Source organism: Bombina bombina, chromosome 1 (genome assembly GCF_027579735.1).
Source record: "Bombina bombina isolate aBomBom1 chromosome 1, aBomBom1.pri, whole genome shotgun sequence".
Classification (NCBI taxonomy): domain Eukaryota; kingdom Metazoa; phylum Chordata; class Amphibia; order Anura; family Bombinatoridae; genus Bombina; species Bombina bombina.
The window spans coordinates 1,376,843,233-1,376,862,509 of record NC_069499.1 but is presented as its reverse complement, the minus strand read 5'-3'; the positions used below and the strand labels follow the sequence as shown (position 1 = coordinate 1,376,862,509).

General features: G+C 42.4%; 1 protein-coding gene across 2 annotated transcripts in view; it reads left to right on the top strand.

The window, feature by feature from the left end:
• The window catches only part of SHE (Src homology 2 domain containing E), a 69,383-nt gene extending 50,475 nt beyond the window's left edge, over positions 1-18,908 (top strand). For both annotated transcript variants that reach the window (XM_053704461.1, XM_053704460.1), the window contains exons 5-6: positions 18,201-18,320; positions 18,504-18,908. In XM_053704461.1, the coding sequence (XP_053560436.1) occupies positions 18,201-18,320; positions 18,504-18,684 (301 nt within the window). In that variant the 3' untranslated portion in view covers positions 18,685-18,908. The remainder of the gene's footprint in view (positions 1-18,200; positions 18,321-18,503) is intronic.
• Positions 18,909-19,277: the final 369 nt, after the last annotated feature.

Genomic DNA, 19,277 nt, shown 5'->3' with positions numbered 1-19,277 from the left:
ACCAGATAAAGAAAGAAGCGTTTCTACGCTGTGTACAAGATCTGTTATTAATGGGAGTGATCCATCCGGTTCCGCGGTCGGAACAAGGACAAGGGTTCTACTCAAACCTGTTTGTGGTTCCCAAAAAAGAGGGAACTTTCAGGCCAATCTTAGATTTAAAGATTCTAAACAAATTCCTAAGAGTTCCATCGTTCAAAATGGAAACTATTCGGACAATCTTGCCCATGATCCAAAAGGGTCAGTACATGACCACAGTGGATTTAAAAGATGCTTACCTTCACATACCGATCCACAAAGATCATCACCGGTATCTACGGTTTGCCTTCCTAGACAGGCACTACCAGTTTGTAGCTCTTCCATTCGGATTGGCTACGGCCCCAAGGATCTTCACAAAGATTCTAGGTGCCCTTCTGGCGGTACTAAGACCACGAGGGATTTCGGTAGCTCCGTACCTAGACGACATTCTAATACAAGCTTCAAGCTTTCAAACTGCCAAGTCTCATACAGAGTTAGTTCTGGCATTTCTAAGGTCGCATGGATGGAAAGTGAACGAAAAGAAGAGTTCTCTTTTTCCTCTCACAAGAGTTCCATTCTTGGGGACTCTTATAGATTCTGTAGAAATGAAGATTTACCTGACAGAAGACAGGTTAACAAAACTTCAAAATGCATGCCGTGTCCTTCATTCCATTCAACACCCGTCAGTAGCTCAATGCATGGAGGTGATCGGCTTAATGGTAGCGGCAATGGACATAGTACCTTTTGCACGCCTACACCTCAGACCGCTGCAATTATGCATGCTAAGTCAGTGGAATGGGGATTACTCAGATTTGTCCCCTACTATGAATCTGAATCAAGAGACCAGAAATTCTCTTCTATGGTGGCTTCATCGGCCACACCTGTCCAGGGGGATGCCATTCAGCAGGCCAGACTGGACAATTGTAACAACAGACGCCAGCCTACTAGGTTGGGGCGCTGTCTGGAATTCTCTGAAGGCTCAGGGATTATGGAATCAGGAGGAGAGTCTCCTTCCAATAAACATTCTGGAATTGAGAGCAGTTCTCAATGCCCTTCTGGCTTGGCCCCAATTAACAACTCGGGGGTTCATCAGGTTTCAGTCGGACAATATCACGACTGTAGCTTACATCAACCATCAGGGAGGGACAAGAAGCTCCCTAGCAATGATGGAAGTATCAAAGATAATTCGCTGGGCAGAGTCTCACTCTTGCCACCTGTCAGCAATCCACATCCCGGGAGTGGAGAACTGGGAGGCGGATTTCTTGAGTCGCCAGACTTTTCATCCGGGGGAGTGGGAACTTCATCCGGAGGTCTTTGCCCAAATACTTCGACGTTGGGGCAAACCAGAGATAGATCTCATGGCGTCTCGCCAGAACGCCAAACTTCCTCACTACGGGTCCAGATCCAGGGATCCGGGAGCGGTTCTGATAGATGCTTTGACAGCACCTTGGAATTTCGGGATGGCTTATGTGTTTCCACCCTTCCCGCTGCTTCCCCGATTGATTGCCAAAATCAAACAGGAGAGAGCATCAGTGATCCTAATAGCACCTGCATGGCCACGCAGGACTTGGTATGCAGATCTAGTGGACATGTCATCCTGTCCGCCTTGGTCTCTACCTCTAAGACAGGACCTTCTGATACAGGGTCCGTTCAAACATCAAAATCTAACTTCTCTGAAGCTGACTGCTTGGAAATTGAACGCTTGATTTTATCAAAACGTGGTTTTTCTGAGTCGGTTATTGATACCCTGATACAGGCTAGGAAGCCTGTTACCAGAAAGATTTACCATAAAATATGGCGTAAATACCTATACTGGTGCGAATCCAAACGTTACTCCTGGAGTAAGGTTAGGATCCCTAGGATATTGTCCTTTCTACAAGAAGGCTTAGAAAAGGGTTTATCGGCTAGTTCATTAAAGGGACAGATTTCAGCTCTGTCCATCTTGTTACACAGGCGTCTGTCAGAAAATCCAGACGTCCAGGCCTTTTGTCAGGCTTTAGCTAGGATCAAGCCTGTGTTTAAAGCTGTTGCTCCACCATGGAGTTTAAACTTAGTTCTTAACGTTTTACAGGGTGTTCCGTTTGAACCCCTTCATTCCATTGATATAAAGTTGTTATCTTGGAAAGTTCTGTTTTTAATGGCTATTTCCTCGGCTCGAAGAGTCTCTGAGTTATCAGCATTACATTATGATTCTCCTTATCTGATTTTTCACTCAGACAAGGTAGTTCTGCGTACTAAACCTGGGTTCTTACCTAAGGTAGTCACTAACAGGAATATCAATCAAGAGATTGTTGTTCCATCCTTGTGTCCAAATCCTTCTTCAAAGAAGGAACGTCTTCTACACAATCTGGATGTAGTTCGTGCCCTCAAGTTCTACTTGCAGGCAACTAAAGATTTTCGTCAAACTTCTTCCCTGTTTGTCGTTTATTCTGGACAGAGGAGAGGTCAAAAAGCTTCTGCTACCTCTCTCTCTTTTTGGCTTCGTAGCATAATACGTTTAGCCTATGAGACTGCTGGACAGCAGCCTCCTGAAAGAATTACAGCTCACTCCACTAGAGCTGTGGCTTCCACTTGGGCCTTTAAGAATGAGGCCTCTGTTGAACAGATTTGCAAGGCTGCAACTTGGTCTTCGCTTCATACTTTTTCCAAATTTTACAAATTTGACACTTTTGCTTCTTCGGAGGCTATTTTTGGGAGAAAGGTTCTTCAGGCAGTGGTTCCTTCTGTATAATGAGCCTGCCTATCCCTCCCGTCATCCGTGTACTTTTGCTTTGGTATTGGTATCCCAGAAGTAATGATGACCCGTGGACTGATCACACATAACAGAAGAAAACATAATTTATGCTTACCTGATAAATTCCTTTCTTCTGTTGTGTGATCAGTCCACGGCCCGCCCTGTTTTTAAGGCAGGTAAATAGTTTTTAAATTATACTCCAGTCACCACTTCACCCTTGGTTACTCCTTTCTCGTTGATTCTTGGTCGAATGACTGGGACTGACGTAGAGGGGAGGAGCTATATGCAGCTCTGCTGGGTGAATCCTCTTGCATTTCCTGTTGGGGAGGAGTTATATCCCAGAAGTAATGATGACCCGTGGACTGATCACACAACAGAAGAAAGGAATTTATCAGGTAAGCATAAATTATGTTTTTTTCTGTACTTGTATTACTGCTGGAGTTTAGAAAGTAAAGCAAAATAGGAGCCTCCTATCTTGTCATAATATAATCATTATTTGCTGGTATGATGCTTTGGAAAACATGTATATTCTTATGCATTTACATAGTACCTACTTATAATGAACAAATTATTAATACCACTCAATATATGACTGAGTAAAATGAATCTTTTAAGTAAAATCATTACTGAAACAGATCTGGTTCTGTAATGATTTTATTTTAAAAATAAATTTTTCTCAGTCATCTATTGAGTGGTATTAATTTGTTCATTATAAATAGGTACTATGTAAATGCATAAGACTATACATATTTTCCAAAGCATCATACCAGCAAATAATGATGAATTATTCCCCAATACAGCCAGCTATTATCTCCTATACCGAATAGCGATATGTCAATCTTAGGATGGTAAGGATATCCTAAGGATCCTATTTGCCATATGCAAATGAGGAGGCGGGTCTGACATAAAAAGCGGACGCGGAGCTTCGCCTTTTAATAAAGCCGGAATGTCGGCGAAACATGTCAGGGGAGGGGAGTGAGGTAATGGGAGCTCTGTTTTGAATTTAAACTTGCAGCAGTCATTTACCTCTATTTAATAATCAATATCCAAATGCAGTTAACTTGATCCTGGCATTATTCCAGGGACAATAGATGGCTACTTTAGCAGCGGTGCTCTCATTGAGCATTAACCTATTGACCACTAGCAATAGAAATGTATGGCGGTACAGCCTAACAGATATGTAGTGTGGTGTGCAATAAGTGGCACTCAAACGTGGGAGTTTATATATTTACTTAGACAAACTTTGTCATATGATCCGTGCTGAATCCGTGCTGAAAACGGCCTATATTACTTGATCATTTATCCTTCAGCTAACTGATATTTTACATCAGTATACTCAGATTCACATTAATAAACGCGGATTACGTAGCAATGGTAAGAATTGTATTTAGACCAGTGGTAACCGTGTATCTGTAACAGAGCACTTAATACAGGTCAATATCAACCGAGTTTACTTTACTTAAATAAATGGTAACAGCGTATCAGCAAGTTGAATGAGATACTACAGTGAATAATGTGCACTACCTCCACATTTCTTATTTGAATTGCTAATAGCATATACTCAGGGGGTGTATTCACTTTAATATATTGGTTTTACTGAGGGGTGATAGCGACTTTTCTCCAACATTGGTGTGTCCGGTCCACGGCGTCATCCATAACTTGTGGGAATATCTCTTCCCCAACAGGAAATGGCAAAGAGTACAGCAAAAGCTGTCCATATAGTCCCTCCTAGGCTCCGCCCACCCCAGTCATTCTCTTTGCCGTTGCACAGGCAACATTTCCACGGAGATGGTGAAGAGTATGTGGTGTTTAGTTGTAGTTTTTTATTCTACTATCAAGAGTTTGTTATTTTAAAATAGTGCTGGTATGTACTATTTACTCTGAAACAGAAAAAGATGAAGAGTTCTGTTTGTGAGAGGAATATGATTTTAGCAGCAGTAACTAAAATCGTTTGCTGTTTCCACATAGGACTGTTGAGATGAAGTAACTTCAGTTGGGGGAAACAGTTAGCAGACTTTTCTGCTTAAGGTATGACTAGCCATATTTCTAACAAGACTGTGTAATGCTGGAAGGCTGTCATTTCCCCTCATGGGGACCGGTAAGCCATTTTCTTAATCTCAAACAGAATAAAGGGCTTAATATGGGCTATAAAACTGGTAGACACTTTTATGGGCAAGATCGATTGCTTTATTTGGGCATTTTATACACCTTAATGTTGAAATTCACACTAATAAACTTTGGGGAACGTTTTTTAACGTCGGGCACTGGTTTAGACACCTTTCCAGTCAGGAAGGGCCTTCCCTGTAGTAGGCTGAGCCTCATTTTCGCGCCATTACTGCGCAGTTACTTTTGAGAGCAAGACATGCAGCTGCATGTGTGTGGATCTGAAAGTAGTTGAAAAGGTTCCTAGAAGGCTTCATTTGGTATCGTATTCCCCCCTGGGTTTGGTAAAGTCGCAGCAAATGCTGTAGCTGGGACTGTAGAGGGGTTAAAACTGTAACCGGCTCTGGTTTTTTCATTTTTAGGGTTAAAGGTCTGAAATTTGGGGTGCAATGCTTTGAATGCTTTAAGACACTGTGGTGAAAATTTGGTAAAATTTGAACAATTCCTTCATAGTTTTTCACATATTCAGTAATAAAGTTTGCCCTGTTTAAAATTTAAAGAGACAGTAACGGTTTTGTTTTAAAACGGTTTTTGTACTTTATTGACAAGTTTAAGCCTGTTTAACATGTCTGTGCCTTCAGATAAGCTATGTTCTTTATGTATGAAAGCCAATGTGTCTCCCCCTTCAAAATTGTGTGATAATTGTGCCATAGCGTCCAAACAAAGTAAGGACAGTACTGCCACAGATAGTAAAGTTGCCCAAGATGATTCATCAGATGAAGGGAGTAGACATAGTTCTACATCATCTCCTTCTGTGTCTACGCCAGTTTTGCCCACGCAGGAGGCCCCTAGTACTTCTAGCGCGCCAATGCTTATTACTATGCAACAATTGACGGCAGTAATGGATAACTCCATAGCAAATATTTTATCCAAAATGCCTGCATATCAAAGAAAGCGCGATTGCTCTGTTTTAAACACTGTAGAGCAGGAGGACGCTGATGATAATTGCTCTGTCATACCCTCACACCAATCTGAAGGGGCCATGAGGGAGGTTTTGTCAGATGGGGAAATTTCAGATTCAGGTAGAATTTCTCAACAGGCAGAACCTGATGTTGTGACATTTAAATTTAAATTAGAGCATCTCCGCGCACTGCTTAAGGAGGTGTTATCTACTCTGGATGATTCTGACAACCTGGTCATTCCAGAAAAATTGTGCAAGATGGACAAGTTCCTAGAGGTTCCGGTGCACCCCGACGCTTTTCCTATACCCAAGCAGGTGGCGGACATAGTGAATAAGGAGTGGGAGAAGCCCGGCATACCTTTTTGTTCCCCCTCCTATATTTAAGAAATTTTTTCCTATGGTCGACCCCAGAAAGGACTTATGGCAGACAGTCCCTAAGGTCGAGGGGGCAGTTTCTACACTAAACAAGCGCACTACTATTCCTATCGAGGATAATTGTGCTTTCAAGATCCTATGGATAAAAAATTGGAGGGTTTGCTTAAAAAGATTTTTGTACAGCAAGGTTACCTCCTGCAACCCATTTCGTGCATTGTTCCTGTCACTACAGCAGCGTGGTTCTGGTTCGAGGAACTAGAAAAGTCGCTCAGTAGAGAGACTCCGTATGAGGAGGTTATGGACAGAGTTCACGCACTCAAGTTGGCTAATTCTTTTATTTTAGATGCCGCTTTGCAGTTAGCTAGATTAGCGGCGAAAAATTCAGGGTTTGCAATTGTGGCGCGCAGAGCGCTTTGGCTAAAGTCTTGGTCAGCGGATGTATCTTCCAAGACAAAATTGCTTAATATCCCCTTCAAGGGTAAAACTCTCTTTGGGCCAGAATTGAAAAAGATTATCTCAGACATCACTGGGGGTAAGGGCCACGCCCTCCCACAAGATAGGCCTTTCAAAGCCAAGAATAAGTCTAATTTTCGTTCCTTTAGGAACGGACCGGCCTCCAACTCTGCAACCTCTAAACAAGAGGGTAATGCTTCGCAATCCAAACCAGCTTGGAAACCGATGCAAGGCTGGAACAAGGGTAAGCAGGCCAAGAAGCCTGCTGCTGCTAACAAAACAGCATGAAGGAGTAGCCCCCGATCCGGGACCGGATCTAGTAGGGGTGCAGACTCTCTCTCTTCGCTCAGGCTTGGGCAAGAGATGTTAAGGATCCCTGGGCACTAGAAATAGTTTCTCAGGGTTATCTTCTGTAATTCAAGGAACTACCCCCAAGCGGAAGGTTCCACATGTCTCACTTATCTTCAAACCAAATAAAGAGACAGGCATTCTTACATTGTGTAGAAGACCTGTTAAAAATAGGAGTGATACACCCAGTTCCAACCGTGGAACAAGGAATGGGGTTTTACTCAAATCTGTTTGTAGTTCCCAAAAAAGAGGGAACTTTCAGACCAATTCTGGATTTAAAGATCCTAAACAAATTTCTCAGAGTGCCATCGTTCAAAATGGAAACCATTCGAACGATTTTACCTACAATCCAGGAGGGTCAATTTATGACTACCGTGGATCTAAAGGATGCGTATCTACATATTCCTATCCACAAAGATCATCATCAGTTCCTAAGGTTCGCCTTTCTGGACAAACATTACCAGTTTGTGGCTCTCCCATTCGGGCTAGCCACTTCTCCAAGGATTTTCACAAAGGTACTCGGGTCCCTTCTAGCGGTTCTAAGACCAAGGGGCATTGCAGTGGCACCTTACTTGGACGACATTCTGATACAAGCGTCGTCTCTTTCAAAGGCAAAGGCTCACACAGACATCGTTCTGGCCTTTCTCAGATCTCACGGATGGAAAGTGAACATAGACAAAAGTTCCCTGTCTCCGTCGACAAGAGTTCCTTTCTTGGGGACAATAATAGATTCCTTAGAAATGAAGATTTTCCTGACAGATGTCAGAAAGTCAAAACTTCTAAATGCTTGTCAAGTTCTTCATTCTGTTCCACGTCCTTCCATAGCTCAGTGCATGGAAGTAGTAGGGTTGATGGTTGCTGCAATGGACATAGTTCCTTTTGCGCGAATTCATCTAAGACCATTACAACTGTGCATGCTGAAACAGTGGAATGGGGATTATACGGACTTGTCTCCAGTGATTCAAGTAGATCAGAAGACCAGAGACTCACTCCGTTGGTGGCTAAACCAGGATCACCTGTCCCAGGGAATGAGCTTCCGCAGACCAGAGTGGGTCATCGTCACGACCGACGCCAGTCTCTTAGGCTGGGGCGCGGTCTGGGACTCCCTGAAAGCTCAGGGTCTATGGTGTCGGGAAGAGTCTCTTCTCCCGATAAATATTCTGGAACTGAGAGCGATATTCAATACTCTCAGGGCTTGGCCTCAACTAGCAAAGGCCAGATTCATAAGATTTCAATCAGACAACATGACGACTGTTGCTTACATCAACCATCAGGGGGGAACAAGGAGTTCCCTGGCGATGAGAGAAGTGACCAAGATCATAAAATGGGCGGAGGATCACTCCTGCCACCTATCTGCGATCCACATCCCAGGAGTGGAAAACTGGGAGGCGGATTTTCTGAGTCGTCAGACATTCCATCCGGGGGAGTGGGAACTCCACCCGGAGATATTTGCCCAAATAACTCAATTATGGGGCTTTCCAGACATGGATCTGATGGCGTCTCGTCAGAACTTCAAGGTTCCTTGCTACGGGTCCAGATCCAGGGATCCCAAGGCGACTCTAGTGGATGCATTAGTAGCGCCTTGGACCTTCAACCTAGCTTATGTGTTTCCACCGTTCCCTCTCATTCCCAGGCTGGTAGCCAGGATCAAACAAGAGAGGGCCTCTGTGATTTTGATAGCTCCTGCGTGGCCATGCAGGACTTGGTATGCAGACCTGGTGAATGTCATCGGCTCCACCATGGAAGCTACCTTTGAGACAGGATCTTCTTGTACAGGGTCCATTCGAACATCCAAATCTAGTCTCTCTCCAGCTGACGGCTTGGAAATTGAACGCTTGATTCTATCTAAGAGTGGGTTTTCGGATTCTGTGATAGATACTCTGGTACAAGCCAGAAAACCTGTAACTAGAAAAATTTACCATAAAATATGGAAAAGATATATCTGTTGGTGTGAATCCAAGGGATTCTCATGGAGTAAGATTAAAATTCCTAAGATCCTTTCCTTTCTCCAAGAAGGTTTGGATAAGGGATTATCAGCGAGTTCTCTAAAGGGACAGATTTCTGCTTTATCTGTCTTGTTACACAAACGACTGGCAGCTGTGCCAGATGTTCAAGCATTTGTTCAGACTTTGGTTAGGATCAAGCCTGTTTACAGACCTTTGACTCCTCCCTGGAGTCTAAATCTAGTTATTTCAGTTCTCCAAGGGGTTCCGTTTGAACCTTTTACATTCCATAGATATTAAGTTGTTATCTTGGAAAGTTTTGTTTTTAGTTGCTATTTCTTCTGCTAGAAGAGTTTCTGAGTTATCTGCTCTGCAGTGTACTCCGCCCTATCTGGTGTTCCATTCAGATAAGGTTGTTTTGCGTACTAAGCCTGGTTTTCTTCCAAAAGTTGTTTCCAACAAGAATATTAACCAGGAGATAGTTGTGCCTTCTTTGTGTCCGAATCCAGTTTCAAAGAAGGAACGTTTGTTACACAATTTGGATGTAGTCTGTGCTTTAAAATTCTATTTAGAAGCTACAAAAGATTTCAGACAAGCATCCTCTCTGTTTGTCGTCTATTCTGGTAAAAGGAGAGGTCAAAAAGCTACTTCTACCTCTCTTTCCTTTTGGCTTAAAAGCATCATCCGATTGGCTTACGAGACTGCCGGACGGCAGCCTCCTGAAAAAATCACAGCTCACTCTACTAGGGCTGTGGCTTCCACATGGGCCTTCAAGAACGAGGCTTCTGTTGATCAGATATGTAAGGCAGCGACTTGGTCTTCCCTGCACACTTATGCCAAATTCTACAAATTTGATACTTTTGCTTCTTCGGAGGCTATTTTTGGGAGAAAGGTTTTGCAAGCCGTGGTGCCTTCTGTTTAGGTAACCTGATTGGCTCCCTCCCTTCATCCGTGTCCTAAAGCTTTGGTATTGGTTCCCACAAGTTATGGATGACGCCATGGACCGGACACACCAATGTTGGAGAAAACAGAATTTATGCTTACCTGATAAATTACTTTCTCCAACGGTGTGTCCGGTCCACGGCCCGCCCTGGTTTTTTAATCAGGTTTGATTAATTTATTTCTTTAACTACAGTCACCACGGCACCCTATAGTTTCTCCTGTTTTTCTCCTGTCCGTCGGTCGAATGACTGGGGTGGGCGGAGCCTAGGAGGGACTATATGGACAGCTTTTGCTGTACTCTTTGCCATTTCCTGTTGGGGAAGAGATATTCCCACAAGTTATGGATGACGCCGTGGACCGGACACACCATTGGAGAAAGTAATTTATCAGGTAAGCATAAATTCTGTTTTTATAACTGAGAGTCAGCAACTGATTGTTATTAGTGGATCATATTGTAACAAAGTAAAGTAACCCATACTTGCTTGTAGGCACTATAGCTGCTCTTATATTTGACAATTGTATCCCTATTGCATCCGGAGTATATAATTGAGGTATATCACTGCCAACATTTTAGTTTTAATATACCCATTTTTAATAATGCACTAAAAGTTTTATGTTTTCGTTGACGCACTCACACCCAAGCTATAATATGTTCTTTTGGGTTTCATATGAGTGCTTACTTAAGTATCAACTTTTTGTTCAGTTTCTTTAACGTATAATAGTGAACCATTAAAATTACCCATATGAGCTACATTTATATTTATACGGCACTATGTTTAACTCCCACATTGCCTGCTTGGCTCCTTATGATTATATTCCCCCCCCCCCCCAAACCATTAATGCACTCTGATATTTCATAATTATGTTTAGAGTCTAATTTAGCGGTTCTCTCGCAAATACCGCTACTTCAATTATACTTTTATATGTAAACCATGTAAAGCATGTGAGTGGTTTTTTTGCGTATTCTTTAAACACAAGTTCACCTACAATATTTAAAAATCTCAGTTTGTTTTCTAGGTGATAAACATAAAACTAGATGGTCTATTGAACCAATAAGACATACAATCAACTATGACGGATGCTCAGAATATTATATTGTTTGTTACATGTCTAAATATGTGTACAATTATGTTGAATAAGCCTGCATAAACAATACATTTTTTGTTTATTATTCTTTATGCCAAACAGTTGTATACTATGAAAAATCAATTAAAAAAAAAAAAAAATAATTGAAAAATTTGAGGTGTTATATCCCTTTAAGGGAAGTTGGCCCTAGCATTCTAGAGGCAAGAAAACTGACCAGCCCATAAAGAAAGAACACCGTTTTTATAATGGATTATTTCTATTACAAGTCTTAGAAACGTAAAGTCATCTGATCAATCAGGCTGCCAACAAAACTCATAGATTTTGCACCAATATAGATTATTGATCCATCAGCAAACTGTAGTCATCCTTGAAGAACCAGTTTGCAGGGGCTGACTGAGCAACCTAATATTTTGCAGAATTAAATAAGTGCTTACAACCTTACCAGCACTAACAGCTGTAGATTCAACTGATAGACTGAATGTGTGCATGTTTCTCTCACATCTCCCCTATACTAATGATTTTTAAATGAGAATGTATCTTTGGCAGCATTTGCCAAATGGATAATGAATAATCCATGGATCCAATTAAACACATCTGAATCGTCCCCTCTATATTCCTCCTTGTCTGCTCTTCCATAGATTAACTTGAAACAGGGTGGCCTGAAATATTGTACATCCCTGTGAGCGCTGCAGCAGTACATACTGTATATCCCTAAATACACTTTCACACTGAGACCTGCATGATAGACCCCAGCACTGAGAGTCCTGACAGAGGCTGGGGGTGCTGAATCCTGGCAGTAACAAGCGCAAGCATTCTGTACCCAGAGTAGTCCAAGATCTTCTCTCTACGGCTGTGCAAAATAACAAACTCTGCATCGTCACTACCTCATGCCAGACAGGTTAGGGCAGATTTGAAGCTGGCAGGAAGTAGAGAGATTAAGCAGATATGGCCAACCCTGCTCTATGTGTATATTTGCCACAGTTTATCTTACCTGTGTTCTTATTCCTCCCTCCTGCTAATCGTATATGTTCTCTTTTTCTGCTTGCCTATGATGTATGTGTGCTTTGCTTTGTTTGCTATGCTGTTTGTTTCTATGTCTGTTTTGAGTGTTTCTATGACCTCTGTTTTTAATGTTTCTTTACATATTGCTGCACTGTTTTTCTGCTGTATATGCATGTTTTTGTCTTGACTTACATGTGATATATCTGCACTGTCTCTACTTCATGTGTGTGTTTTTTTCCTGCATTAGATATGTACTGAATCTCTATTGTTTGCTGTTTCTTTTCTGTGTTTGTTTGCATTGACCTCTGCATGTGTGTTTTGTACTTAGCAGTTGCAAAATGTAAAATTTATTTCTTCTGTTAAGTGTGATCAGTCCACGGGTCATCATTACTTGTGGGGATATTAACTGCTCCCCTACAGGAAGTGCAAGAGGATTCACCCAGCAGAGTTGCTATATAGCTCCTCCCCTCTACGTCACCTCCAGTCATTCTCTTGCACCCAACGACTAGATAGGATGTGTGAGAGGACTATGGTGATATATTTAGTTTTTATATCTTCAATCAAAAGTTTGTTATTTTATAATAGCACCGGAGTGTGTTATTCCTTCTCTGGTAGAATTTGAAGAAGAATCTACCTGAGTTTTTCTATGATTTTAGCCGGAGTAGTTAAGATCATATTGCTGTTTCTCAGCCATCTGAGGAGAGGTAAACTTCAGATCAGGGGACAGCAGGCAGATTAATCTGCAAAGAGGTATGTAGCAGTTTATTATTTTCTGACATGGAATTGATGAGAAAATCCTGCCATACCGTTATAATGTAAACTCAGCCTTGAATGCAGTAGATGTAGCTGATATCAGGCTGTCATGTATGTATATTTTACACTTCAGTTTTCTGGGAAATGGTACTTCTCTGGCTTTTAAACTGTATACATAGACTTAACCTATTTTGCAGGGACTTGCAATAGGTTTTAAATGACAATTAATTATTGAGGTAAAATGTTTTTTTGCTGGCATGTAAAAACGTTTTTTTCTCTGAGGTACTGGGTGAAAAAATGTTTTGGGCACTTTTTTTCCACTTGGCAATAGTTTTGATTTAAATTAGAGCAGTTCACTGATCCCTCTCACTGTTATGTGTGTGGGGGAGGGGCCATTTTGGTGCTTTCACTATGCATCAGAAAAACTCAGTCAGAGGTTCATTTTCTTCCTGCATGATCCGGTTCATCTCTACAGAGTTCAGGGATCTCAAGAGTCTTTTTTGAGGGAAGTAATCATACAGCAGAGCTGTGCTGATTGTATTGACTGTGATATAAAAAACGTTTATTTGTGTATTTTTTTTCTGCTGCCTGGGTTAGTTATCATTTGCTGAGGGGAACAATCCTTTGCTAAAACTGTATATTCTGACAAAGATTGATGCTATAACTTAATTATTTTATCTGTTATAATATTTTTCTGTGCTTCTTAAAGGCACAGTTCGTTTTCATATTATTTGTAAATTACTTTGAAAAGTATTTCCAAGTTGCTGTTTATTTGCTAGTGTGTTAAACATGTCTGATTCAGAGAAAGATATCTGTGCTATATGTGTTAATGCCAAAGTGGAGCCCAATAGAAATTTATGTACTAAATGTATTCATGCTACTTTAAAAAATAGTCAATCTGTACAAATTGAACATATTTCACCAAACAACGAGGGGAGAGTTATGCCGACTAACTCGCCTCACGTGTCAGTACCTGCATCTCCCGCTCAGGAGGTGCGTGATATTGTAGCGCCGAGTGCATCTGGGCGGCCATTACAAATCACATTACAAGATATGGCTACTGTTATGACTGAAGTTTTGGCTAAACTACCAGAACTAAGAGGAAAACGTGATCACTCTGGGATGAGAACAGAGTGCGCTGATAATGCAAGGGCCATGTCTGATACTGCGTCACAGTTTGCAGAACATGAAGACGGAGAGCTTCATTCTGTGGGTGACAGTTCTGATCCAAATAAACTGGACTCAGACATTTCAAATTTTAAATTTAAGCTTGAGAACCTCCGTGTGTTACTAGGGGAGGTATTAGCGGCTCTGAATGATTGTAACACAGTTGCAATCCCAGAAAAAATGTGTAGGTTGGATAAATATTTTGCGGTACCGACGAGTACTGACGTTTTTCCTATACCTAAGAGACTTACTGACATTGTTACTAAGGAGTGGGATAGACCCGGTGTGCCTTTCTCACCCCCTCCTATATTCAGAAAAATGTTTCCAATAGACGCCGCCACACGGGACTTATGGCAAATGGTCCCTAAGGTGGAGGGAGCAGTTTCTACTTTAGCTAAGCGTACCACTATCCCAGTGGAGGATAGCTGTGCTTTTTCAGATCCAATGGATAAAAAATTAGAGGGTTACCTTAAGAAAATGTTTGTTCAACAAGGGTTTATATTGCAACCTCTTGCATGTATTGCGCCTGTCACGGCTGCAGCAGCATTTTGGTTTGAGTCTCTGGAAGAGACACTTCAATCATCCACACTAGATGACATCACACACAAACTTAAATTCCTTAAGTTAGCTAATTCATTTATTTCAGATGCCGTAGTACATTTAACTAAACTTGCGGCTAAAAATTCAGGATTCGCCATTCAGGCACGCAGAGCTCTGTGGCTAAAATCCTGGTCAGCTGATGTTACGTCTAAATCTAAATTGCTTAATATTCCTTTCAAAGGGCAGACCTTATTCGGGCCCGGCTTGAAAGAGATTATTGATGACATTACAGGAGGTAAAGGTCATGCCCTGCCTCAGGACAAGGCCAAAGCCAAGGCTAGACAGTCCAATTTTCGTTCCTTTCGTAATTTCAAAGCAGGAGCAGCATCAACTTCCTCTGCACCAAAACAGGAAGGAGCTGTTGCTCGCTACAGACAAGGCTGGAAACCTAACCAGTCCTGGAACAGGGGCAAACAGGCCAGAAAACCTGCTGCTGCCCCTAAGACAGCATGAATTGAGGGCCCCCGATCCGGGACCGGATCTAGTGGGGGGCAGACTTTCCCTCTTCGCCCAGGCTTGGGCAAGAGATGTTCAGGATCCCTGGGCGTTAGAGATCATATCTCAGGGATACCTTCTGGACTTCAAATCCTCTCCCCCAAGAGGGAGATTTCATCTGTCAAGGTTGTCAACAAACCTTACAAAGAAGGAAGCGTTTCTACGCTGCGTACAAGATCTTTTATTAATGGGAGTGATCCATCCAGTTCCGCGGTTGGAACAAGGACAAGGGTTTTACTCAAATCTGTTTGTAGTTCCCAAAAAAGAGGGAACCTTCAGGCCAATCTTGGATTTAAAGATCCTAAACAAATTCCTAAGAGTTCCATCGTTCAAGATGGAAACTATTCGAACAATTTTGCCCATGATCCAAGAGGATCAGTACTTGACCACAGTGAATTTAAAGGATGCTTACCTTCACATACCGATTCACAGAAGTCATTACCGGTATCTAAGGTTTGCCTTTTTAGACAGGCATTACCAGTTTGTAGCTCTTCCATTCGGACTGGCTACGGCTCCAAGAATCTTCACAAAGGTTCTGGGCACTCTTCTGGCGGTACTAAGACCGCGAGGAATTTCAGTAGCTCCGTACTTAGACGACATACTGATACAAGCTTCAAGCTTTCAAACTGCCAAATCTCATACAGAGATAGTACTGGCATTTCTAAGGTCGCATGGATGGAAAGTGAACGAAGAGAAAAGTTCTCTCTTTCCACTCACAAGAGTTCCCTTCCTGGGGACTCTGATAGATTCTGTAGAAATGAAGATTTACCTGACAGAGGACAGGTTAACAAAACTTCAAAGTGCATGCCGTGTCCTTCATTCCATTCAAGAGACCAGAAATTCTCTTCTATGGTGGCTTTATCGGCCACATCTGTCCAGGGGAATGCCATTCAGCAGGCCAGACTGGTCAATTGTAACAACAGACGCCAGCCTACTAGGTTGGGGCGCTGTCTGGAATTCTCTGAAGGCTCAGGGACTATGGAATCAGGAGGAGAGTCTTCTTCCAATAAACATTCTGGAATTGAGAGCAGTCCTCAATGCTCTTCTGGCTTGGCCCCAGTTAGCAACTCGGGGGTTCATCAGGTTCCAGTCGGACAACATCACAACTGTAGCTTATATCAACCATCAGGGAGGGACAAGAAGCTCCCTAGCAATGATGGAAGTATCGAAGATAATTCGCTGGGCAGAGTCTCACTCTTGCCACCTGTCTGCAATCCACATCCCGGGAGTGGAGAACTGGGAGGCGGATTTCTTAAGTCGTCAGACTTTTCATCCGGGGGAGTGGGAACTTCATCCAGAGGTCTTTGCCCAAATACTTCGACGTTGGGGCAAACCAGAGATAGATCTCATGGCGTCTCGACAGAACGCCAAGCTTCCGCGCTACGGGTCCAGATCCAGGGATCCGGGAGCGGTCCTGATAGATGCCTTGACAGCACCATGGACCTTCAGGATGGCTCATGTGTTTCCACCTTTCCCGATGCTTCCTCGATTGATTGCCAGAATCAAACAGGAGAAAGCATCAGTGATTCTAATAGCGCCTGCATGGCCACGCAGGACTTGGTATACAGATCTGGTGGACATGTCATTCTGTCCACCTTGGTCGTTACCTCTGAAACAGGACCTTCTGATTCAGGGTCCTTTCAAACATCAAAATCTAACTTCTCTGAAGCTGACTGCTTGGAAATTGAACGCTTGATCTTATCAAAGCGTGGTTTTTCTGAGTCAGTTATTGATACCTTAATACAGGCTAGGAAGCCTGTTACCAGAAAGATTTACCATAAAATATGGCGTAAATACCTATATTGGTGCGAATCCAAAGGTTACTCTTGGAGTAAGGTTAGGATTCCTAGGATATTGTCTTTTCTACAAGAAGGTTTAGAAAAGGGGTTATCCGCTAGTTCCTTAAAGGGACAGATCTCAGCTCTGTCCATTCTGTTACACAAGCGTCTGTCAGAAGTTCCAGACGTTCAGGCTTTTTGTCAGGCTTTGGCCAGGATTAAACCTGTGTTTAAAGCTGTGGCTCCACCATGGAGTTTAAACCTTGTTCTTAACGTTTTACAGGGTGTTCCGTTTGAACCCCTTCATTCCATTGATATAAAGTTGTTATCTTGGAAAGTTCTATTTTTAATGGCTATTTCCTCGGCTCGAAGAGTCTCTGAGTTATCAGCCTTACATTGTGATTCTCCTTATTTGATTTTTCACTCGGATAAGGTAGTTCTGCGTACTAAGCCTGGGTTCTTACCTAAGGTAGTCACTAACAGGAATATCAATCAGGAGATTGTTGTTCCATCCTTGTGCCCAAATCCTTCTTCGAGGAAGGAACGTCTTTTGCACAATCTGGATGTAGTTCGTGCCCTTAAATTTTATTTACAGGCAACTAAAGATTTTCGACAAACGTCTTCCCTGTTTGTCGTTTATTCTGGTCAGAGGAGAGGTCAAAAAGCTTCTGCTACCTCTCTCTCTTTTTGGCTTCGTAGCATAATTCGTTTAGCTTATGAGACTGCTGGACAGCAGCCTCCTGAAAGAATTACAGCTCATTCCACTAGAGCTGTGGCTTCCACTTGGGCCTTTAAGAATGAGGCCTCTGTTGAACAGATTTGCAAGGCTGCAACTTGGTCTTCGCTTCATACTTTTTCCAAATTTTACAAATTTGACACTTTTGCTTCCTCGGAGGCTATTTTTGGGAGAAAGGTTCTTCAGGCAGTGGTTCCTTCTGTATAAAGAGCCTGCCTATCCCTCCCGTCATCCGTGTACTTTTGCTTTGGTATTGGTATCCCACAAGTAATGATGACCCGTGGACTGATCACACTTAACAGAAGAAAACATAATTTATGCTTACCTGATAAATTCCTTTCTTCTGTAGTGTGATCAGTCCACGGCCCGCCCTGTTTTTTAAGGCAGGTAAATATTTTTTAAATTATACTCCAGTCACCACTACACCCTTGGCTTCTCCTTTCTCGTTGGTCCTTGGTCGAATGACTGGAGGTGACGTAGAGGGGAGGAGCTATATAGCAACTCTGCTGGGTGAATCCTCTTGCACTTCCTGTAGGGGAGCAGTTAATATCCCCACAAGTAATGATGACCCGTGGACTGATCACACTACAGAAGAAAGGAATTTATCAGGTAAGCATAAATTATGTTTTTCCACTGCTCATTGGTGTTTTTTGTAAACTGTGTTAATATCCGTGACTTATGTGTAACTATCTCCCTCTTCTGGATGCAGTTGGTATCACGGGGCCGTTACGCGTGCTGAGGCAGAGAGTCGCTTGCTGTCTTGCAGAGAGGCCAGTTATCTTCTTCGGAACAGCGAATCTGGTAACAGCAAGTACTCCATCGCCCTGAAGTAAGTTAAACTTGAGCTGTGATTTGGAATCAGACTTGGCATTTTTGGGCAGTTTGCTTAGAACATAGCAGTGGGTTTGAAGTAGCAAATTAAATTGATGAACATAGGAAAAAGCCTATTCATGTGTTGTTTTTGTAAACTTGCATGACTCTGGTAACACCTTATGCCATATTTTCCTTCTAGGACCAGCCAGGGCTGTGTGCACATCATTGTGGCCCAAACCAAGGACAACAAATTTACTCTGAACCAAACAAGTGCCGTTTTTAGCAGCATTCCAGAGGTCATCCACTACTACTCCACTCAAAAACTACCCTTCAAAGGAGCAGAACACATGAGTCTTCTATACCCAGTGCACAGCAAGTAGCATGAAGACCCACAATGCACAGCATGGACTCGTATTTTCTATCTCAATATTTTTGGGTGACAGACACTTTAATCTGTACCAAACAGCACAGAAAAGCAACAAAGATTGTTGTTGTTGTTTTGTTATTTTCTTTTTAATATATATTTGGAAGCAGTATATCTTGAATTAAACTGTTCGAATTTAAAGGGACCTAATTAAAAGAGTGTATAATCTTTATATGATAATTGTCTGGATTTCTGAGTGTTCTGACTGTAGTCCAAGTTACACAGTAAGCGGATATAAAGCTGTAGAGAAGGCTGTTTTTCCCCTGTGATTTAAAAGTGGGTTTATTGTGGCCCTCCTAATGCAAATGAAATGTATACCAGCAATACTCATGTGATAATGAGCAGGGGCGGACTGACCGAGGGCAACACAGTCTGAGAGGGCCCGCTGCAGTCCATCTGATCTTTTCAATCAATGTTGAAGCACTATTTAAAAGTTCATTCCCGATAGCCATAAAAGTGACATTCCAGGAATCCTTAAGCATTCGCAGCACACCACGCTCACAGAACAGCAGCTGCGCTAACCCCTTCAATCAGTGCTGTTCAGTGCTA